At 40.0% G+C, this 23,877-nt stretch overlaps 1 protein-coding gene across 2 annotated transcripts in view; it reads left to right on the top strand.

Annotated features, from left to right (window-relative positions):
* Positions 1 to 23,877, top strand: part of MED13 (mediator complex subunit 13) — a 127,688-nt gene that overhangs the window by 14,292 nt on the left and 89,519 nt on the right. For both annotated transcript variants that reach the window (XM_055256719.2, XM_055256718.2), the window contains exons 4-5: positions 21,661 to 21,806; positions 23,266 to 23,463. In XM_055256719.2, coding sequence (XP_055112694.2) covers positions 21,661 to 21,806; positions 23,266 to 23,463 — 344 coding nt within the window. The remainder of the gene's footprint in view (positions 1 to 21,660; positions 21,807 to 23,265; positions 23,464 to 23,877) is intronic.

Below are 23,877 nucleotides of genomic sequence, written 5' to 3'. Positions count from 1 at the left end.
AGACCATTTACTCTTTGAGAGCTTATAATTTTCTTAAGCAATGAATTAAGCAAATTTATGACACTAATTATTAGAGTAGTTGCAGATAGAGGCACAGAAGACTTATGATAGATACCTCCTCCTATGCAATTAAAACCTTCAGGTTACTCGCTTCTCTGTGATTTAGATAATATAAGGCATAGTCTCAAAAGATTTAAGTTCCCAGCAGTCATTGAGTTAGTGAGACTTCAAGAGAGATGAACCAGTGGCAAGTAAGTTGGGATGTGGGGAAGAGAAAATTAAAGGGAACTTACTAATTTTTCCTGAAAGATGTGAGAGGATGTGAAGTGAACATTTGGTTGAGATTGTAATCATTTTGAGGTCTTTGATGTCATATATGTGCATCTTTTTTCATGTGCACCTGGAGTTTTTTGGTTTTTTTTGTTTTTTTTTTCAAACTTTTTAGTTTTAGTAAGACTGGATGAGTAGACAAGCCTGGATAAATAAAGGTGCTTTCATTTTTTTTTCCTCTTTGAAAATTAACGTAAACCTTTATTGTTAACAAAATACTTGTATAAGTTCAGAATGCATTCAGCTGGAAATGACAGAAAAACATTAACTACTTGGCTTATGTAGGGATTGATTTTTCTCAGTAGCAAGGAGTATGGAGGTAGATAGTTTAGTACTGGTGTATCTGTTCAATAATGTCATCAAGGATTCAAAGTTCCCCAGAGTTTTCTCTGTGCCATCGTTACCTCTTCATGGTCCTCCCGTGTGTTGCACCTCCAGACCTCACAGTGGATTCCAGGCAGGAAGAGAAAGGAAGGGAGGAAGTAAGAAGGTGTGGCACCTGAGTCAGAAAGTAAATTATTTTCTGGAAACTTTAGCTGACATATCTTTGGCCATACTAAGAGAAACAAATATCTGTTATTTGGAAACAGCTGCTCTGAACAAAATGAAGTTTTTGTTAGTAAGAAGAAAGGGATGATAGATATTAGATAGATACCAAAGATCAAAGAAGTGGAAATGGATATTGGGTAGGCAGTTGGCAATATCTGCCATATACATTTATTTATTTATTTATTTTGAGACAAAGTCTCACTCTGTCACCCAGGCTGGAGTGCAGTGGTGCAATCTCAGCTCACTGCAACCTCTGCTTCCCAGGTTCAAGTGATTCTCCTGCCTCAGTCTCCCAAGTAGCTGGGATTATAGGCGTGTGCCACCACACCTGGCTAATTTTGTGTATTTTTAGTAGAAACGGGATTTTGCCGTGTTGCCCAGGCTGGTCTTGAACTCCTGAGCTCAAGCAATCCACCTGCGTCAGCCTCCCAAAGTGCTGGGATTACAGGCATGAGCCGCCACTCCCAGCCAGGTATATACATTTACATGGTTTTAAGAAGTCAAACAGATTGCCAAGATTTAAAATGAAAAGCTGCAATCCTAAGCCCCAATGAATAGATTTGCTCCTCAGAAGCAAATTCTTAATTTTTAATGAATAGATTTGCTCCTCAGAAGCAAATTTTTAATTCTTCTGTTTCTTTTAAGTTACCTGTTTAAAAATTTTGAAAGAAATAACGTGCTTATTCTTGAGTTATCAGTTAGGATTAATCTAGTGGGCTTTTTTTTTTTTTTGGTCACAACAGCCTACCATTGAAATTCTGTTGACTTTCTATTGAGAGGTTAGCTATCTTACTTCCCCCCACTCAACACTTGGATATTGGCACTTTTGCGCACACTTCTTTTACCTTTCCCTTTCCTTTTTTTTTTTTTTTTTTTCCTGAAACGGAGTTTCACTCTTGTTGCCCAGGCTGGAGCGCAATGGTACGATCTTGGCTCACTGCAACCTCTGCCTCCCGGGTTCAAGTGATTCTCCTGCCTCAGCCTCCTGAGTAGCTGGGATTACAGGCGTCCGCCATCACACCCAGCTAATTTTTGCGTTTTTAGTAGAGACAGAGTTTCACCATGTTGGCCAGGCTGGTCTTGAACTCCTGACCTCAAATGATCCACCCACCTTGACCTCCCAAAGCACTGGGATTACAGGCATGAGCCACCGCACCTGGCTTCCTCTCCCTTTCCTTATCTTGCCACTATAGTTATAAGTTTTGGTAAAAACAATGTTTATTTATACTCATAATTTTACAAATATTATTTGTAACTGAGCCATAGTATATTGAAACACATTTCTTTTCTTTTTTTTTTTTTTTTTAGACAGAGTCTCGCTCTGTCACCCAGGCTGGAGTGCAGTGGCGCGATCTTGGCTCACTGCAAGCTCCGCCTCCCTGGTTCACGCAATTCTCCTGCCTCAGCCTCCGAGTAGCTGGGACTACAGGTGCCCGCCACCACGCCCAGCTAATTTTTTGTATTTTTAGTAGAGACGGGGTTTCACCATGTAGCCAGGATGGTCTTGATCTCCTGACCTCGTGATCTGCCCACCTCGGCCTCCCAAAGTGCTGGGATTACAGGCATGAGCCACCGTGCCCGGCCTTCACATTTCATTTCTTGTACATCGTTTTGTTTTCCCAGGTATTAATGATTATCCCTTTTTTTCACTTAATTATATATGTTAGGAGTTAGTAAACTCCTGCCTGTACTCTGCCACTTTTTTTGTAAATAAAGTTTTGTTGTAACATAGCCATGCTCATTCATTGATAGATTGTTTTATGGCTGCTTTCACACTAAAGCAGAGTTAAATAGTTGTGATAGAGACAGATGGCCTGCAAAGCTGAAAATACTTAGCCTGAAATATTTTCTAGCTGACTTTTTGTAGTTTGGTGACTCTTGATCTGTGTGTACCTGTTGGTAGTTCATCTGTAGACTATCTGCTAGAAGTGTAAATCGCTTCTCCCTACCTTCAAGGACTTTGTATAATCTTATTAGTTTCCTCTTTTTTCCCCTCTTGTTAATTAATATCCCTGTTGTTACCCTTCGTTCCTCTTTTCCGATTTGGATTAGTTCTGTAGTCCTGTTTCACAGTAGTCATCTTGGGAATTCTCTTCGCTTTTCCCTCCTTGTTGGACCCCTCATTTCTCATTTCTCCTTTTTTTTTTGTCTTATTTACTGTTATGGTGGTGCCCAACCTGAGAGTAGTTTCCTGAGAGTGCAAGGATGGTAATGCTTTTGAGATCCTCAATGTTGGAATTCTGAGTCAAACCACAGAATTGCAGGCTCTTAAGTTTCTTTCTTTTCTATCTTTATAATTGGTAGTTTTGACTGGGTATAGAATCTTTGATTAGCAACCCTCTTAGACTTCTGGGCACTAAAATGCTAACTGGAAGTTCTGTGTATGTGAGTAGCTTATGACATTGCAGGCTTTACTAGAGTGAATGATCTGGGGACTTGACCGTTTTTATTGGGTGCCTGTCATCCAACTGCCAGTATTTATACGCCCCGTCACCTGCTTAAGTAGTTTTCCCAGAGGAGATTTTCAGTACTCTGACTAGAGGGTATAAGCTTGGCTGCCAGTGTTTAGTGAACCTATTGGGGAAAGGAGGTTTGGAGGTGGGGCTCACTTATATAGTGGTTAGATTTTCACTTAACCTTTTAAATACATCATCTCAGCTGTATCTGAATATCTCTAGTTCTGAGTCCCTCTGTTTCAACCATTTCAAAGAGTGGACCTCTTAAGTATTTCACTGATCTGGAAGAAAGTGGAGAGGCTCTAATATCTTTGAACTTTCATTCCTTCTACTTTCTTTTTATTTCCTTTTTTTTTTTTTTTTTTGAAACAGTCTCACTCTGTCACCTAGGCTGGAGTACAGTGGCGCAATCTTGGATCACTTGAGCCTCCACCTCCCAGGTTCAAGCAGTTCTCATGCCTCAGCCTCCCAAGTAGCTGGGACCACAGACACTAGCCACCACGACTGGCTAATTTTTGTATTTTTAAGGAGACAGGGTTTCGCCATGTTGGCTAGGCTGGTCTCGATCTCCTGGCCTCAAGTGTTCTGCCCACCTCAGCCTCCCAAAGTGCTGGGATTACAGGTGTGAGCCACTGTGCCCAGCCCCTTCTCTTTTCAGTTACACCTATACATCCACCTTCAGGGATGTGTGTATATACATATATATGTGTATATATGTGTGTGTGTATATATATGTATATATATGTGTGTGTGTGTATATATGTGTAGCCTTTCTGGGATTCTGCGGTTTGACTCAGTTTATAACTTTGTAAGTTTAACCACTGCACCAGGCTTTATGAAAAACTCTTAAAAGGCTATTAATAATTGAAAATATGGGCTCACACCTGTAATCCACCACTAAGGGGCCGAGGTGGGAGGATGGCTTGAGACCAGGAGTTTGAGAGCAGCCTGGGAAACATAGCTAGACCCCCGTCTCTCTCTCTCTTTTTTAATGATCGTATTTTATTTATTTGTTTATTTTTACTTTAAGTTCTGCAATACATGTGCAGAACGTGCAGGTTTGTTAATAGATACATGTGCCATGGTGGTTTGCTGCACCTATCAGCCCGTCATCTGGGTTTTAAGCCCCATATGCATAGAGATTTGTCCTGATGGCTTCCCTTCCCTTGCCCCCCCGCCCCCTGACAGGCCCCAAGTCTGTGATGTTCCCCTCCCTGTGTCCATGTGTTCTCGCTGTTCAACTCCCACTTACGAGTGAGAACATGCGGTGTTTGGTTTTCTTCCTGTGTTAGTTTGCTGAGGATGATTGTTTCCAGCTTGTGTAGTTTGACTCAGTTTATATCTTGACTTCTCCTTTGCCTTATCTAAGTCAGTTAGAATTTTTGCCTTTGCTTGCTAGGTTCTTAAATTTTATGGCTATCTCTTGTCTGTTGCTGCCACTTACACCATTCTCTTCGTCTTCCTCCTGCCTTTTACCATCTTTATGGAGACAGTTTCATGAGGAAGGTGGAGGCAAATGAATGTGTTCAATAAGCCATGCAAGATACTGGAAGTATTTTTCTTTATGAAAATTCCTTTGTTTTGGGGGGAGACAGGGTCTGACTCTGTTGCCCAGGCTGGAGTGCAATGGCACAGTCACAGCTCACTCCTGTATAGCTGGGACCACAGGCATATGCCACCACAGCTGGCTAATTTTTTTTAACTTTTTGTAGAGACAGAATCTTACTTTATTGCCCAGGCTAGTCTCCAACTCCTGAGCTCAAGTGATCCTCCCGGCTCAGCCTCCCAAAGTGCTGGGATTACAGGCGTGAACCACTGCTCTTGGCTTTATGAAAAACTCTTTATAGGCTATTAATAATTGAAAATATGGGCTCACTCCTATAATCCACCACTCGGGCCGAGATGGGAGGATCGCTTGAGCAGCCCGGGAAGCATAGCTGGACCCACGTCTCTCATTTTTTCTTTTTTTTAATGATCCTATTTTATTTATGTGGTTTTTTTTTAAGTTCTGGGATACATGTGTAGAGTGTACAGGTTTGTTAATAGATATATATGTGCCATGGTGGTTTGCTGCACCTATCAGCCCGTCATCTGGGTTTTAAGCCCCATATGCATTAGATATTTGTCCTGATGCTCCCTATCCCCTGACAGGCCCTCGTCTGTGATGTTCCCCTCCCTGTATCCATGTGTTCTCATTGTTCAACTCCCACTTATGAGTGAGAACATGCGGTGTTTGGTTTTCTGTTCTTGTGTTAGTTTGCTGAGAATGACGGTTTCCAGCTTCATCCACGTCCCTGCAAAGGACATAAACTCATTCTTTTTGTTTTTGAGAGCTGGAGTCGTGCTCTATCGCCCAGGGTGGAGCGCGGTGGCACGATCTCGGCTCACTGCAACCTCCGCCTCCTGGGTTCAAGTGATTCTCCTGCCTCAGCCTCCCGAGTAGCTGGGATTACAGGCACCCGCCACCACGCCTGGCTAATTTTTGTATTTTTAGTAGAGATGGGGTTTCAGCACGTTAGCCAGACTGGTCTCGATCTCCTGACCTTAGGTAATCCGCCCACCTTGGCCTCCCAAAGTCCTGGGATTACAGGCGTGAGCCACCATGCCCAGCCGAACTCATTCTTTTTTTATGGCTGCAGACCCCCATCTCTTTAAAGCTGGGCACAGTGGCACACACTCTGAAGTGGGACTTCAGAGTCCCAGCTACCCTGAAGACTGAGGTGGGAGGATCACTTGAGCCCAGAAGATTGAGGCTGCATTGAGTTAGGATTGAGCTGTTGTACCCCAGCCTGGGCAACAGAGCAAGACTGTTTAAAAAAAAAAATGAAAAATAACTTTTTTTTTGAGATGAGGTCTCTTACTTTGTCACCCAGGCTGGAGTGCAGTGGCACAATCATGGCTCATGCAGCCCAGGCTCAAGTAGTCCTCACACCTCAGCCTCCCACGTAGCTGGGACCACAGGTGCACGCTACCAAGGCTGGTTAATTTTTGTACATTTTGTAGAGACAAGATAGCACCATGTTGCCTAGGCTGGTCTTGAACTCCTGAGCTCAAGCTACCCACCTTCTTCGGCCTCGCAAAGTGCTAGAATTACAGGCATGAGCCAGTGTACCTGACCGAAAATGCAACTTTTAATTGGAGATTTTCATGAATCCAACAGATGCTGCTTGTTATTTAACCATGTAATTGAGCACTAGTGTTTTTCCATGGGCTGACCCATTTAGGAGGGGAACTAAATTAAGATTGTATTTTATTAGTGAAGTGTTACCAGAAATAGTGTATGCTCTTTTGAGTTACTCTTGAACCATAGTTGTGGTATAATAACTGACTTTATTCTTGAAAGATAAATGCTGGTCCTCAAATCTCTTTTTTACAGGAATTTTCTTACCCTTTTTCCTTCTTTGGAAAAGCAAGTAGGAGAAAAATCAAGCAGCTAAGTCTATCTTTAAGTTATTATTTGGGACTTCTTTTCTGTTGAATTCAATGGAATGATATAGGGAAGGTAGATAAAGATTGATTATAAATTAATGCATTTCTAGACCATTCTGAAACGTAAGTATTATATAGACTGTTTTTGTTTACTAATCAATTCACTTTTGGTATAAGTATTCTGAAAAAAGAACAAGAGTTGTAAAGAAAGAAAATTTATGCTGTGAAACTACTTTGACCTGAACAAAGGAGAAAATAATATTCCTTACCTTTTTATCTTCTTTTTCCTTTCTTTAAAATTTTTAAAGAAAAAAAATCTCATTTTCTGATAATCTGGACCTACATGTAGTTGTCTGTTTAACAGTCTTTAGGGACTGAAAGAGAGGAAATGGAATCAAATTCTAGGGATACAGCTAGGTTACCTGTAAAGAATCCCACAAGTGTAAGAGTAACCACGGGAACAAACCAGTCTTCAGATAATTGGTTAAAAGAATGATGACCAGTGTTTTCTTGAATAGTTTAGGTGTTTTCCTACATTGCTGGGGACTGGATCACATGACAGGTGTTGAGTTTTCTAGTGAGCCCACAAGTAAATGGGTTGTAATAAGTACCGTTGACTTAATGTAGGTTTTAGTCTCTTCTATAAAAGATATTCTGAACTTGTGATGTTTGAGAGCGCATTTGAATAAGATTATCTTGAATAAGAACTTTTTTTTTTTTTTTTTTTTTAATGGAGACAGGGTCTTGCTCTGTGCCCAAGATGGATGGCAGTAGCGCAATCATAACTCATTGCAGCCACAAACTTCCGGGCCTGATTGGTTCTCCCACCTCAGCCTCCAGAGTAGCTGGGACTACAGGCACACACCACCCACGCCTGGCCAAGAACTTTCTTAAGATTGTGTTTGGTTAAGCTTTTTGTCATGTTGAATCTGTTGTAGCCATTTAGCTGAGTGTGCAGTAAAGTTTGTGTATTTAGCAAAAGTTTTAAATGCTTCTAGGAGGGTATACAGAATAGAAACATACTAGTAAAGAATTCTTTTTTTTAGACAGCTGGTTCAGTATCTTACGTATGTAGTGACATAGGAAGTTTTGTTAAGTGGCAGATGAGATTGTATAGGAGGGAAATAGTTAATAGGGAGCATGTTTGATTTTAATATATACTTTAATCTTACCCCATTCCCTCAACTATATATAATTGATTTCTGTGGAAAAAATGTTGTTAAATCTTTTTTTGATATATTTGCTCTATGTAAAACAGTTATCTTTAATTCCAATTTTAAAAGGCAATATAGGCCAGACGTGGTGGCTCATGCCTGTAATCCCAGCACTTGGGGAGGCCAAGGCAGGCAGGTCACTTGAGGTCAGGAGTTCGAGACTAGCCTGGCCAATATGGTGAAACTCTGTCTCTACTAAAAGTACAAAAATGAGCCAGGTGTGGTGGCACATGCCTGTAATCCCAGCTACTTGGGAGGCTGAGGCAGGAGAATCACTTAACCTGGGAGGTGGAGGTTGCAGTGAGGAGAGATTGTGCCACTGCACTCCAGCCTGGGCGACAAGAGTGAAACTCCGTCACAAAAAAAAGGCAATATAGAGTATTACATGTTATATATGTGTGTGTTTGTATGTCTATATTATGTGTATACATATAGACATGTACATATAGGATATAATAAATCCTTGCTGGATATAACAAAGAAAATAGGATTAAATGTTTGGTTCAATATGTTCTAAGCCTTTGTATTAGAATAATTAGAGCCCTGGAATTAATTAGTAGTAAAAAACTTTGTCCACAGAGTGATAAATTTTTGGTTTTGTGGGATAAAGCAGTAAAAGTTCACAGGAAGGAAAGGATGGCTGTTGTTAATGGCCATTGTATTGGGCAATGTAGATCTAGAACATTTTCATCATTGCAGAAAGTTATTTTTTCAGGTGGTATTGCTTACACAAGAACCTTTATATTTATAATTAAAACAGTACCTTTGGTGCTTCAATAAAGAAATTCATCAAATTTTTTAAGGAAGTAAATGAAAGAATATGCTTTAAATTTCACCCATAAAGCTGTATTTATTTTCTGCCACATGTATGGCTTTTACATTATCTCGTGATCTCCAAAACTGATTAAAAATAGGCACCGTGAGATGTAAGTCTCCCCTGGAAATGTATTATTAACCATTAGTAGCGTTAGGATGTCCTTTGGTTAGGTTTCTCACTGTCTCCGAAAAGGCAAATTTCTAAAGAAGCTAGGAGCTATTGCTGTTAGGTTTTTTATGGACTCATTTCCTCTCTTCCCGTCATCTAATGTAGTACTGTCCAGTAGAAGTATAATAGCCACATATGTAATTTAAAATTTTCTACTAGGCACATTTAAAAAGTTAAAAAAAAAACCTAAATGTATAGGCAAAATTAATTGTAATATATTTTTTAATTCAGTAAGTCCAAAATAATATCATTTCAGCATATATAATTAAATATGCAGAAGGTATTAATGAAATAGTTTACTTTTTGTACTGTCTTTGAAATTAGGTGTGTGTGCTATGCTTAGAGTATATCTCAGTTTGGATTGGCCACATTTTAAGTCACCAATAGTATATATGTGTGTATTGGACTAATGTATTTACAACACAGTTCTAGGGCTTTTTAAGCCCAGTTGAACTTGGTAGTGTTTATTGGTGAAAGGTACCTTCTCTGGTGGTCAGTGAACCCTTCTGGAATTGTATGCTAAATTGTGAGTATGCTTCAGAATCTTAAAGGCAAGAAGAATCCTATACCTTGTATCAGTCAGGGTATGAACTCTGCTAAATTAGGTGTAGTTACTTCAGCAGACTGGATGTGCCTTTTTATTGTTTTCCCTGTAGCCTGTCTATAATGTTTTGTCCTTAATGTCTGTCATCAAGATTATTATGTATCATTTCTGAAATCTTAAGTGATGATGTCACTAGAATTTGCGTGGTCAATTTTCTACGTTTTCATGCTTTCTAGAACGTTTATGAGAAAAAGTAAATGCTAAGAAAGACTTTTCTTTCTTCTGTTTTTCCTCCTTGTTGAGGTTTTCTTACCATAATCTATCTATCTATCTATCTTTCTTTCTTTCTTTCTTTCTTTCTTTCTTTCTTTCTTTCTTTCTTTCTTTCTTTCTTTCTTTCTTTCTTTCTTTCTTTCTTTTTCTTTTCGGAGACAGGGTCTTGCTTTGTCTCCTAGGCCAGAGTACAGTGGTGCACTCACTCCGACCTCTGCCTCCCGGGCTCAAACAGTTCTCCTGCCTCAGCCTCCCAAATAGTCAGGACTTCAGGAGTGCACCACCACACCTGACTAAGTTTTGTAATTTGGGTAGAGATGGGGTTTCTCTATTGGCCATGTTGACCAGGCTGGTCTCTAACTCGTAGCCTCAAGTGATCCTCCAGCCTCAGCCTCCCAAAGTACTGGGATTACAGGTGTGAGCCACCATGCCCAGCCTTTCTTACCATAATTTCTTTCTATAATTCTTACTGTAGACTCTTACAAGCTAATTTTTATATTTTTAGTAGAGTCGGGGTTTCACCATGTTAGCCAGGATGGTCTTGATCTCTTGACCTCATGATACACCCACCTTGGCCTCCCAAAGTGCTGGGATTACAGGCGTGAGCCACCGCGCACGGCCACTTTCTAAGTATTATTTACTGTATAATGTAAGTAATATGTTCACTGAGTGAGCAGAAATATGTACAGGATTCACAGGTAAGATGTTAATTTCTGGATTTTAGTATAGATCTTTTGTTCATAGAACTATGTTAATAATACCTGATACTGGTATTATACCTGTAAATTTAAGAATTTAAAAGTTACTCTGAAGGCTGTAGAAATCTGTATTTCCCAAACTTGTCTGGATGTGGGAATCACGTGGAGAGCTTACAAAAAATTATTGATGCCTGTGTCTTAACCTGGGACTGTGATCTGGGCTTTGGAAATTTTAGAAGATCCTAATGTAAGACAAGTTTGGAAACTTTTGAATTCATGGAATAAAAATAATCTCAGAATTAAGATGGCTAGGGGAGTCTGGGCACAGTGGTTCATGCTTGTAATCCCTGCACTTTGGGAGGCCAAGACAGGAGGATTGCTTAAGCTCAGGAGTTCAAGACCAGCCTGGACAACATAGTGAGACCTCATCTCTACCAAAAATAAATTTTAAAAATTATCTGGTCATAGTGGCTCACACCTGTAGTCCCACCTACTTCGTTGGCTGAGGCAGGAAGATCGCTTGAGCTCAGGAGGTGGAAGCTGCAGTGAATTCTGATCATGCCACTGCACTCCAGCCTGAGTGACAGAGCAAGGCCCTATCTCAAAGGAAAAAAGAAAAGATGACTACAGTTTCTTTTTATTGTGGTAAAATGTATATAACATAAAAATAATTTTTCAATGTACAGTTCAGTGGCATTAAGTACATTCACATTGTTAACCATCACCACTATCTATCTGCAGAACTTTTTCGTCGTCCCAAACTGAATGTCTACTCATAAAAGAGTGGTAGCTCTTCAATTTTTCTTTTCTTTTCATCAGCTTCATATAACCACCATTCTACTTTGTCTGTCTAGAAACTTGACCGTTGCAGGTACCTCATGTGAGTGGAATCATGTAGTATTTGTCCTTTTTTGTCTGGGTTGCTTCAGTAAGCATAAAATCTTCAAGATTCATTTATGAAGAATGTGATAGAATTCCCCTTATTTTTAAGGCTGAATAGTATTCCGTTGTATGTATCTACTACATTTTGTTTATGTATTAATCTGTAAATGGTATTTGGGTTGTTTTCACCTTTTGGCTATTGTGAATAATGCTGCTATGAACATTGGTCTACACATCTCTCATCAAGTCCCTGCTTTAAGTTCCTTTGGGTGTCTACCCAGAAGTGGAATTGCTGGATCATATGGTAATTTGAAGTATAATTTTTGGAGGAATTTCCGTACTGCTTTCCATAGTGGCTGCACTATTTTACATTCCCAAAGGCAATGCAGAGGAGTGCCATTTTCTCCACATCCTCATCAACACTTGTTATTTCCTGTTTTTTTTAAAGCTATTTTTATGGGTGTGAGGTGGTATCTTACTGTGTTTTTGGTTTGCATTTCCCTAATGATTAGTGATGTGTTGAGCATGTTACGTGTTTATCGGCCATTTGTATATCATTTTTGGAGAAATGACTGTTGAAGTCTTTTGCCCATTTTTTTAATTGGTTGATAGGGTGTTTAGAGTTTGAAGTCAGCATTCTCTTTACTAGTATTACGATTTTAACACAAGCCATTTAACCTCCTTGTGCCTCAGATTCTCTACTGGCAAATGGGATATCATTTTTCTGTAGCTGCTTAATACAAATGCTAGAAATAGGTTTGATGTGGCACTGCCTAATCTAGCATACGTATGGAATTGTTGCTATTAGAGGAGCCAGCTTTAATCTATAAGCATATATCTTCATTTTCTGTTTTAGGAATAATCTTTTGATTAATTTCAGTACTTAATTTGAGGAACCTTTTTTTCCACGATGGAAGACTGTTCAAGTTCATTTATAAAATTCTGCCTCATTCATAACTTTTTGTTTTAGATATTGTAGTGTGAGCTCATGGAGATCAACAGTATTCTCTGCCATCCTTTATAGTAGCTAATAATACTTTGAATTGTTACTGTAGTGACATGTTTTTGTTTTAACTCACTTTTCTGAGTGTTAAATACCAAAAATGTTTGATGGAATGATATAAATAACATTTCTCCTTGGAAAAAAAGCAAGTCTGAATTTACTATATTGGTATTTTCTAATTGTTTTATAATATTCTCTGACTAGAATATTGCCTTTAATATAAGGATTTCAGAGATTTGGGTGTGGTGGTGCACACCTGTAGTTCCAGCCACTTAAGAGGCTGCAGCAGGAGGATCACTTGAGGTTGGGAGTTTGAGGCTGTAGTGCTCCACGACTGTGCCTATGAATAGCCACTGCACCCCAGCCTGGGTAACATAGGGAGACCACCATCTCTTAAAAAAAATTTCAGAACGGCACAGTGGCTCATGCTTGTAATCCCCGTACTTTGGGATGCCAAGGTGGGCGGATCACCTAAGGTTAGGAGTTCAAGACCAGTCTGGCCAATACATGGCAAAACCCCATCTCTACTAAAAAAATACAAAAAAACTAGCCGGACGCAGTGGCAGGCGCCTGTCATCCCAGCTACTTGGGAGGCTGAGGCAAGAGAATTGCTTGAACCCAGGAGGCGGAGGTTGCGGTGAGCCAAGATCATGCCATTGCACTCCAGCCTTGGTGACAAGAGTGAAACTGTCTCAAAAAAAAAAAAAAAAAAAAAAAAATCTTGGCTGGGCGCAGTGGCTCATGTCTGTAACTATAGCACTTTGGGAGGCCGAGGTGGGCAGATCACTTGAGGTCAGGAGTTTGAGACCAGCCTGGCCAACATGGAAAACCCTGTCTCTACTGAAAATACAAAAATTAGCTGGGCATGGTCACGGGCGCCTGTAATCCCAGCTACTCAGGAGGCAAAGGAAGAAGAATCACTTTAACCTGGGAAGCGGAGGCTGCAGTGAGCCAAGGTCGCACTACTGCACTCCATCCTGGGCAACAGAGCAAGACTCTGTCTCAAAAAAAAAAAAAAAAAATCTCAACTTGTATCACATATTTAGAAGATTGTTTCCCTCCAGTATCACATACAAACTTGGTTTATTTTAAACCATTGTATGTTACAATAAGATCAGACTATTGTATATTGGGATTATATGCTAGCAGTATAGGAGGTAGTGATTCTTTGATCATAGACTGCTGGGATTGAGTGGTGTTAGTAAATAGGGTAGTGGCAGATAAACAATGGGAGCTGAGACCATTGGTTACATGTTTTGTACTTTGGAATATTGGATTGCTACAAAGACTCCTTGGAGAACAATTTATCAGTTTACATCAAGAAGCCACATTTTATTATTTAAAAGATAAAATGGGGCCAGATGAGGTTAGCTCATACTTGTAATCTCAGCACTTGGGGAGGCCAAGGTGGGGGATTGTTTGAGGCCAGGAGTTTGAGGCCAGCCTGGGCAACATAGCGAGCCCCCGCCCCTGCCATCCCTAGGAAAAAAAAAAAAAAAATTAGCTGGGTATGGTAGCGCACACCTGTAGTCCCAGCTACTCAAGAGGGTGAGATGGGAGGATTGCTTGAGCCCAGTAGTTTGAGGCTGCAGCAAGCTACGATTGTACCACCGCACTCCAGTGAGAACCTGTCTCTAAACCATAAAATAAAAAAATGAAGTGGGTAAGTGCTCATTGGAAAGACTGTTAGGAAAGTTGAAAGATGACTTTTATGATTTTATACATACTAGAGTAAACTTATTTTCCTAAATAATATTTAAGATAGGTCAAATTAATATATATTTAAACATTTCCCATATTATAATATTTTCAGGAAAATAGATTTTTAAAATGTTAAAAATGCTTTTAAAATAATTTTTAAAATCTTTTAAAATGCTTTGTCATGAGAAAAATCCATTTTAAATATCATTTTTTGTTTGGAGAGTGGAGGGCAGTGGTGTCATCATAGCTCACTGCACCCTCAACCTCTCAGGCTCAGATGTTCCTTCTACCTCAGCCTCAGCCTCTCGAGTAGCTGGGACCACAGGCATGCACCACCCCACCTAGCTAATTTTTAATTTTTTTGTGGAGATGGGGTCTTATGCTGCCTAGGCTCGTCCCAAACTCCTGGGCTCAAGCCCAGCTCCTCTTGCCTCAGCCTCCCAAGTGCTGAAATAACAGGCATGACTGGCTGTTTTTAAATTCTCTTATTTAATATTTCATGTATGAAACGAAACAGTTGAAAGCTGTGTTTTTAAGAATTATACGCCACTGATTAAAGGAACAGTAGATAAGAGGTTATAAAATTCAGGTCTCCTAGCCGCTTTGTCTTTTTTTTTTTTTTTTTTTTTTTTTTTTTTGAGATGAAGTCTCACTCTGTTGCCCAGGCTGAAGTGCAGTGGCAAGATCTCGACCTACTGCAATCTCTGCCTTCCAGGTTCAAGTGATTGTCCTGCCTCAGCTTCCTTAGTAAGTGGGATTACAGGTGTGTGCCACCACACCCAGCTAATTTTTGTATTCTTAGTATAAACGGAATTTCACCTTGTTGGCCAGGCTGGTCTCAAATTGCTGGGCTCAAAACGATCTGCCTGCCTTGCTCTCCCGAAGTGCTGGGATTACAGGCCTCTTTGTCTTTTTTTTTTTTTTTTTTTTGAGATGGAGTCGTGCTCTGTCACCCAGGCTGGAGTGCAGTGGTGTGATCTTGGCTCACTGCAACCTGCGTCTCTTGGGTTCAAGCGATTCTGATGCCTCAGCCTCCTGAGTAGCTGGGATTATAGGCGCACACCACCACACCCGGCTAATTTTTTTTTTGTTTGTTTGAGATGGAATCTCACTGTGCCTCCCAAGCTGGAGTGCAGTGGCACGACCTTGTATCACTGCAAGCTCCGCCTCCCAGGTTCACGCCATTCTCCTGCCTCAGCCTCCCGAGTAGCTGGGACTACAGGCGCCCGCTACCACGCCCGGCTAATTTTTAGTATTTTTAGTAGAGATGGGGTTTCACCGTGTTAGCCAGGATGGTCTCGATCTCCTGACCTCGTGATCTGCCCGCCTCGGCCTCCCAAAGTGCTGGGATTACAGGCGTGAGCCACCATGCCTGGCCAGACTGGGCTAATTTTTGTATTTTTAGTAGAGATGGGGTTTTGCCAAGTTGGCCAGGCTGGTCTCAAACTCCTGACCTCAGGTGATCAGCCCACCTCAGCCTCCCAAAGTGCTGGGATTACAGGTGTGAGCCACTGCACCTGGCCCTCTTTGTCTTTTAAAGATAAAGACCAGGAGACTGTTTTAGGTTATTGCTTTTACTTATAAATATTCTTGGAAGTATTGGCAATTCAGATTTTAAAAATTTACTATGCAGTAGCTAAGTAAGCACACAGCTTTCATAATCATTTCTGTAGCATATTTACCCTAAAATTAATCAAATTACAATTTCTCTACATAGTAGGTTATTCTTGCTTGAGTCTCTTCTCCCTCTCTCTCTCTTTTTTTTTTTTTTTTTTTTTTAAAGAAATGGGTCTCACCCTGTTGCCCTGGCTGGAGTGCAGTGGTTATTCACAGACTTGATCAAAGTGCACCGCATGCTTGAACTGTTGGCCTCAAGTATCCTCCCACCCTCAGCCTCCTTGGTAGCTGGGACTACAGGTGCTCACCACCACACCCAGCTCTTCTTTAATAAATGTTTTCCTTAGCATGGTATTTTTAATTAGTAATTCTTCTTAGAATTCATTTTAAAGATTTGCCTCCCTACCAAGACATGCATTAGTCTTCTGAGGTTGCCTGAAAAACATGTAAAAAGCTTGTAATATTGAAAAATACATAGTAATTCTAGCTGGTTGACTATCAGTTTTTCATTTAAGTTTTTAGCATTTGGTCTTGCTTTTAGATTCTCATGTCCTTTAATATAGTTAAGAGAGAAAAGTGCTTTGAAAATTGGTTTCTGCCTGTGTTGTATGTCAGCACATATATGAGCATAATGGACATATTCTTCTCAGAATTATTAATATTAGCGGTTTTCTAAGACAAAAATACTGTTTAGAAATTATCTTTTATGTATTTACATACTTTGTAACTCATCCTTAGTTATATAGAAAAATTGTGTCAGAAAAAGACATTCGAAAGAAAGAAAAGCACAGATATGGCTATATGTGCGTTCCCATGCAGAAGAAAATTTGTAGCATATGATTGTTTACATTAAAATGTTTCTTTGAGAAAAGTAAATGTATGGAGGCTTAAAGCTATGAGGAAAAAACCCAAATCTTAATGTTTTAATTGGTATCAAAAATTATATTTGATGTTTATAACAGGATGTTAGAGTCACACTCTTGATTTGATCTTTTCGCTGAGGCTGTGTAATGGCACCATGTATTTGTTTCATTTTTCAACCCTGCTGGTCCTGAGTTGTCTGTATTCTCTCTAAATTATGCTTGCAAGCCAGTAAGCTCTTTTCTATATTCATCTCTTTCTTTTAGTACTTTATCAAGTGTAGCTCTTAAAAACCAATTTACATTTTGACTTGAACTGTTCTTTAAGTTCATTAGGCACGTTTTCTGCCTTGCAGATTATTTCTGGCAAAGATTCCACAAAGTGTTTCCCCATTATATAGCATGGGTCATCATTTCCCAGTCTCTCATAGTAGCTTCCTCATCATTTCTCTAGTGTCCTAGACTACTCCACACCCACCATCTAGTCCCAAAGCGGAAGCCACATGTTTCAGGTTTTTGTTTTGGCAGTGCCTCACTTTTGGTACTAATTTCTATATCAGTTATTTTGCTATAACCAAACCATCCCCAAAACTTAGTGGCTTAAAAATAGAGGTCAGGAGATCGAGACCAAGGTGAAACCCCGTCTCTACTAAAAATATAAAAAATTAGCTGGGCGTGGTGGCGGGCGCCTGTAGTCCCAGCTACTCGGAGAGGCTGAGGCAGGAGAATGGCGTGAACCCGGGAGGCGGAGCTTGCAGTGAGCTGAGATTGCGCCACTGCACTCCAGCCTGGGTGACAGAGCGAGACTCCGTCTCAAAAAAAAAAAAAAAAAAAAAAAAAATAGCAGTTATGTATTCTCACTCGTGTAACTGGAGGTCAACTTGAGGTGGTGGAGGTGGGGAGCGGTTAGCCAGTTGATGTCATACTTTATGCTTTAAACTACAGATTAGGTAGAAGTCTATTCCATGTGTTTCTCATTCTCAGGCCAGTGGGCAGTCTGGTCATATTCTTTTATTTATTTATTTAATTTTTTTTTTTTTTTTTTTTTTTTTTTGAGACAGAGTCTTGCTCTGTCGCCCAGGCTGGAGTGCAGTGGCTCAATCTCTGCTCACTGCAAGCTCCGCCTTCTGGGTTCACGCCATTCTCCTGCCTCAGCCTCCCGAGTAGCTGGGACTGCAGGCGCCCGCCACTACGCCCGGCTAATTTTTTTTGTATTTTTAGTAGAGGTGGGGTTTCACTGTGTTAGCCAGGATGGTCTCGATCTCCTGACCTCGTGATCCGCCCGCCTCAGCCTCCCAAAGTAAATTTTTTTTTTTTTTTTTAGAGATAGAGTCTTGCTCTGTTTTCCAGGCCAGAGTGCAGTGGTACGATTATAGCCCACTGCAGCTTCATACTCCTGGGCTCAAGCAATTCTCCTGCGTCAGCCTCTCGAGTAACTGGGACTATGGATGTGTGCCACCATGGCTTGCTGTTTTTTTAATTTTTTTGTAGAGACAGGCTCTTGTTATGTTGCCAGGCTGGCCTTGAACTCTGGACCTCAAGTGATCCTCTCAACTCTCCCTCTCCAGTAGCTGAGATTGCAGTTGTGAGCTACCACACCTGCCTTTCAGTTTTTTACTTTAAATGAGCAATAGCATTGGTCTGTTGCTGAGTGGATAGTTCTCAAAGTTATTATTAACAGTCTCTTTACTTATCTTGATTGGGTGGTTATTTTAGATTTATACCCTTTTTACTAAAGCAGATGTCTTTAGTCTTCATAATTCTTCAACCAATAATTATTCCAATAAGATTAACTTTTTTTTTTTTTTAAGATGGAGTCTCACTCTGTCGCCCAGGCTGGAGCGCAGTGGCGTGATCTCGGCTCACTGCAACCTCCGCCTCCCGGGTTCAAGCAATTCTCCTGCCTCAGCCTTCCGAGTAGCTGCGACTACAGGCGTGTGCCACCCCACCCAGCTGATTTTTGTATTTTTCAATACAGACAGGGTTTCACCATATTGCACAGGGTGTTCTTGAACTCCTGACCTCGTGATCTGCCTGCCTTGGCCTCCTGAAGTGCTGGGATTACAGGCATGAGCCACTGCGCCTGGCCGAGATTAACATTTTAATCAGAGTAGAAACAAGCTTATTTTTTTTCTTTTCTATTATAAACTATTGGTTAAATGCAATGTGGTATCTTGGATTGGATCCTGGAACAGAGAAAGTACATAAGTAGAAAATCCAAATAAAGACTGGAGTTTGGTTAATAGTGTATCATTGTTAATTGCTTGTTTGACAAATGATTATCTAAGATGTTCATTAACATTAGGGGAAATTGGGTGAAGGGTATATGGGAACTCCCTATGCTGTCTTTGCAACTTTTCTGTAAATTTAAAATTATTTCTAAATAAAACTTTATTAGGCCGGGCGTGGTGGCTCACACCTGTAATCCCAGCACTTTGGGAGGCCGAGGCGGGCGGATCACGAGGTCAGGAGATGGAGACCGTTCTGGCTGACACGGTGAAACCCCATCTCTACTAAAAATACAAAAAAAATTTAGCCGGGCGAGGTGGCGGGCGCCTATAGTCCCAGCTACGTGGGAGGCTGAGGCAGGAGAATGGCGTGAACCCTGGGGGGCGGAGCGTGCAGTAAGCTGAGATCGCGCCACTGCACTCCAGCCTGGGCAACAGCGAGACTCCATTTCAAAAAAAACAAAAAAAAACTTTATTAAATAAAAATAAAAATTATTGACGTGAGGAAATGTATAGTAATGACTGATTAATATATAGAATTTATAATTTATAAAAATTAAAAAACTTTAATATAATTCAAGCAGAACAGAATGGTATTATAAATTAAAAAACCTTAAAGATTACTGCTCAAATATCCAACTCCCTTTCCCAGAAGTAACCAGGTTGGTTTTTTTTTGTTTTTTTTTTTTAGCTTTGTTTTACTTCTGGTGGTTACTGTCATAATTCCAGAGATTTTTATACTACCACTGGGCCTTGATTTATCAACTTTCAACAATGTCACTGGTTTTTTTTTCTTTTCTTCTTCCTTTTTTTTCTTTCTTTTTTTTTTTTCTTTTCTTTTAGACAGTCTTCCTCTGTTGCCTAGGCTGGGAATGCAGTGGTGCTCACTTCAACTTCCACCTCCCGGGTTCAAGCCATTCTCTTGCCTCAGCCTTCTGAGTACCTGGGACTACAGGTGCCTACCACCATGCCTGGCTAATTTTTGTATATTTAGTAGAGGCGGGGTTTTGCCATGTTGGCTAGGCTGGTTTCGAACTCCTGACCTCAGGTGATCCTCCTGCCTCAGCTTCCCAAAGTGCCGGGATTACAGGCATGAGCCACCACTCCGAGCCATTGTCACTGCTTTCTTGCCAAGAATGATAAGTTTTTTGTCTGCTTTTTATTTTAGTTATATTATTTTTAGTTTTTCTGTCAGTTACATTAATTTTTATTTTATTTTTATTTACTTATATATTTTTTGAGACAGAGTCTTACTCTGTCGCCCATGCTGTAATGCAGTGGTGCGATCTTAGCTCACTGCAGCCTCCACATCCTGGATTCAAGTGAGTCGCATGCCTCAGCCTCCCAAGTAGCTGGGATTATAGGCACCTGCCACCGCACCTGGCTAATTTTTTGTATCTTTAGGGAGATGGAGGTTTCACCATGTTGGCCATGCTGGTCTTGAACTCTTGGCCTTAAGTGATCTGCCCACCTTCCAAGTGCTGGGATTACAGATATGAGCCACTGTGCCTGGCCTAAAAAAAATTTATTTCGATTAAAAGCATTTTTTAGACTAGTCACATGCAGTAGTGGAAAGAGGGGAAAGAGTAGAACAAGGAGTTCGATCTGCAACTAACTGAACAGTCAATTGAGGTAACTCACCACCTTCAGACTAGCCTCTGTCAGTTACATTTGTAACTTGAATAACATGCTTAAATTTCTGTTTCTTGTTCTATCAAGTTTAGACATTTTGTATCGACTCCATATGTATAAGATGTAGAAATTCTTAGCTCTGTATTGCTTTTTGCTTCTTTTCTACCATCTATTTTCCCACTTCTGTTAACTCTAGCATTACTTTTACTATAATTTGATTTTAATTCACCAAGTTCTGCTTATCCAGAAGAAATTTAAGAGAGCTTATACATATATAAAACAGGTTTTGAGTTGATTAATCATCATAGTTTAAAAAACTTTTTTAAAGATGGATTCTTAAGATAAATGTGTAGAGAAGGAATAAGAAGAGTTTATTTTCTTAGTGTACAATCTTATCCTCTTCTGTGCAACTTGACCCTTCTAAATTGTATCTTGAGGATACCTCTGGTGTCCTTGGGAACTTTTATTTTCCAACCTGTATACCCAGCCATACCTGAATTTCATTAAGGTGTACTGTTTTGCATATATTCTTGATTCTAGGATGCCTTCAACTGTAAGACCCATTATTGCTTTAAAATAATGTTATTGGTTGGGAGGGGATTGCATTAAATGAGTAGTCCAATTGAGAATTAATAAAGTGAGAAAACATATTTGTGTTTAGTTTCTTATATAGAGGAGAAAATAGGCAGAAATAAAAATTAAGTCACCATTAATTCTGTTGTCCGCCTTTATTTTCTTTATCCAAATAAAACTTTTTTCTTAAAAAAAAAAAAAAAAAAAGAGCTGGGTACGATGGCCCACGTCTGTAGTCCCAGCTGCTTTGGAGGCTGAGGTAAGAGGATCCCTTGAGCCCAGGAGTTACAAGCCAGCCTGGGCAACATAGTGAGACTCTCTCTCTTTCTTTAAAAAAGAAAAAGAAAAAAAAAATTCATCCTACTATTTTGGTAGCCTGTCCCTTTCCAATAAACCTACTCTCCTATTTTAACTTATTTTTGTGGCTATATAATAATTCTGTGTGTGAATGTACCTAACTCGTTTAACTGGTTCCTGTATTTGCATCCTTTCCTATTATAAACAGTGTTGTAAAGAACATTTCTTATAGCTAAGTCTTTGCTCATATCCATGATTTTTTTCCTTCTGATAAAGAGAATTTTTGGGCAAAATAGAGTGCATTTTTGCGTACTTCCTAATAAAGAAAAGCAAGTTAACATTTTTGGCCACTAGTCATCACTAAGATAAAACTTTTTCTTCTTTTTTAGTGAACACTTGTCCTGCTCCTTCACCTTTTTCTTGCATGGAGACAGCAATGTTTGTACCAGTGTGGAAATTAACCAACATCAACCTGTATACCTTCTCAGTGAAGAGCATATCACCCTTGCTCAACAGTCTAATAGCCCATTTCAAGGTAGATTATTTTATTATATTAGGTATTTGATCTTTTATTGAAAGATCCTTATTGAACTTCATAATTTTACATTTGGGGATTGATGGAATTCCCCCTGATCTTTAGCCTAATGATGATTTTGATGTCATTTACTTTTTTCTTCCCCATTAGAGTGTTAAGTCAGTGAAATAAATTTTTAAATACGGGTATTACCAAAAAATTCTTGACCGTGAATGGTGAAGTAGTTTAAAGTGTTCTTTTAGATAGCGTATTGGATTTATATGTGTTAATGTTTTCAAGGTTATCTTGTGTGTCAGGTCATATAAGCCATATTTTGTTTGTTTTTGTTTTTTGAGACGGAGTTTCGCTCTGTCACCCAGGCTGGAGTGCAGTGGCGTGAGCTCGGTTCACTGCAACCTCCACCTCCCGGATTCAAGCAATTCTCCTGCCTCAGCCTCCCTAGTAGCTGGGATTACGGGCGCTTTCCACCACGCCTGGCCAATTTTTGTATTTTTTTTAGTAGAACTGGGTCTCATCGTGTTGGCCAGGCTGGTCTTGAACACCTGACCTCAAGTCATCCACCTGCCTCGGCCTCCCAAAGTGCTGGGATTATAGGTGTGAGTGAGCCACCATGCCTGGCCAGAGCCATGTGTGACATAGCTACAAAGGGACTTTTGATACTATTTATACTATGAAAAAAGTTGAATTCTAGAAGAAATATTTTATAAGATTGCTGAATTGCCTTTAAGGCTTGGCAGTGTGTTCTTATTTTAACTTTAAACCTAATATTTGCTTTTTAAAGTTTACATGGCATTACATTATAAATATTTAGATTTATATATCTATATTGTTTTTCGTCAGATTGCTTTTTCTTAGAATGCTTTTTCTTAGTGGGAGTCAAAGTAAATTGAAGGATACACAAATATTCCTAGCTTCTGTTAAAATTCTTAGCGTTTGGGCAGACAATTTTTTTTTTTTTGAGACAAAGTCTCCCTCTGTTGCCCAGGCTGGAGTGCAGTGGTGCCATCTTGGCTCATTGCAGCCTCTGCCTCCCAGGTTCAAACAGTTCTCCTGTCTCAGCCTCCCAAGTAGCTGGGATTGCAGGTGTGTGCCACCACACCCAGCTAATTTTTTTTGTATTTTATTAGAGACAGGATTTCACCATGTTGACCAGGCTGGTCTTGAACTCCTGACCTCAGGTGATCCACCCACCTCAGCCTCCCAAAATGCTGGGATTACAGGCGTGAGCCACTATGCCCAGCCTGGGCAGACAAATTTTTAACAGTTTATATAATAAACTCAGTGTTGTACTTTATCTTCACAGTAACGAAGTATATAAGTTGATTTTTCTCTGGAATAGTTATTATTGGTTTCCCTTTCTTTTTTATAATTGCGCGATTACTTGCCACATTGTTCACTGTGTTCTTATTTGGTAAAACAGTCTTTTGTTACTTATTTGATGTCTGCTTTGGGTTTCTAGTTATCTTATGCCCATTTGGACTAAATGGCACTCTCACAGGACAGGCATTCAAGATGTCTGATTCAGCTACAAAAAAATTAATTGGTGAATGGAAACAGTTCTATCCTATCTCATGTTGCTTGAAGGAGATGTCTGAAGAAAAACAGGAAGATATGGATTGGGAAGATGATTCTTTAGCTGCAGTAGAAGTTCTTGTTGGTATGGATCCTGAGTATTATTCCTAAGGGGAAAACGCATGATTGTATGTATTAGTTATATTTTGCTGCATAACAAACAAGTCTAATAACTCAGTGGCTTTCAACACCAAAGATTTGTTCCTTATTTCCTGCTCACATTACTTAAGGGCTGCATCTTAGCTGGTTTGGCTCCATGTATCTGCTCATTCTGTAACTTAGGTTAAATGAATATCCCAGTAGCTAGGACATGCTGTTCTTATGAGAACAGAAGAATAATAGGGACTGAACCTAACCATGTAAGTGTACTCGGAGCTTCTGCTGGGATATGGTGTATGTTACATCTGCTCACATTGCATTAGACAAAACTAGTTAAATGGCCAAGCCAAAGTCATTGGGGCAGGGAAATACATTCTGTCTAGAGGGAAGCATGCTTAGG

The sequence above is a fragment of the Symphalangus syndactylus genome, chromosome 20 (assembly GCF_028878055.3).
Source record: "Symphalangus syndactylus isolate Jambi chromosome 20, NHGRI_mSymSyn1-v2.1_pri, whole genome shotgun sequence".
NCBI classification, from domain to species: Eukaryota; Metazoa; Chordata; class Mammalia; order Primates; family Hylobatidae; genus Symphalangus; species Symphalangus syndactylus.
The sequence above is the reverse complement of the archived record's forward strand: the minus strand, read 5'-3'. Positions and strand labels throughout refer to the sequence as shown.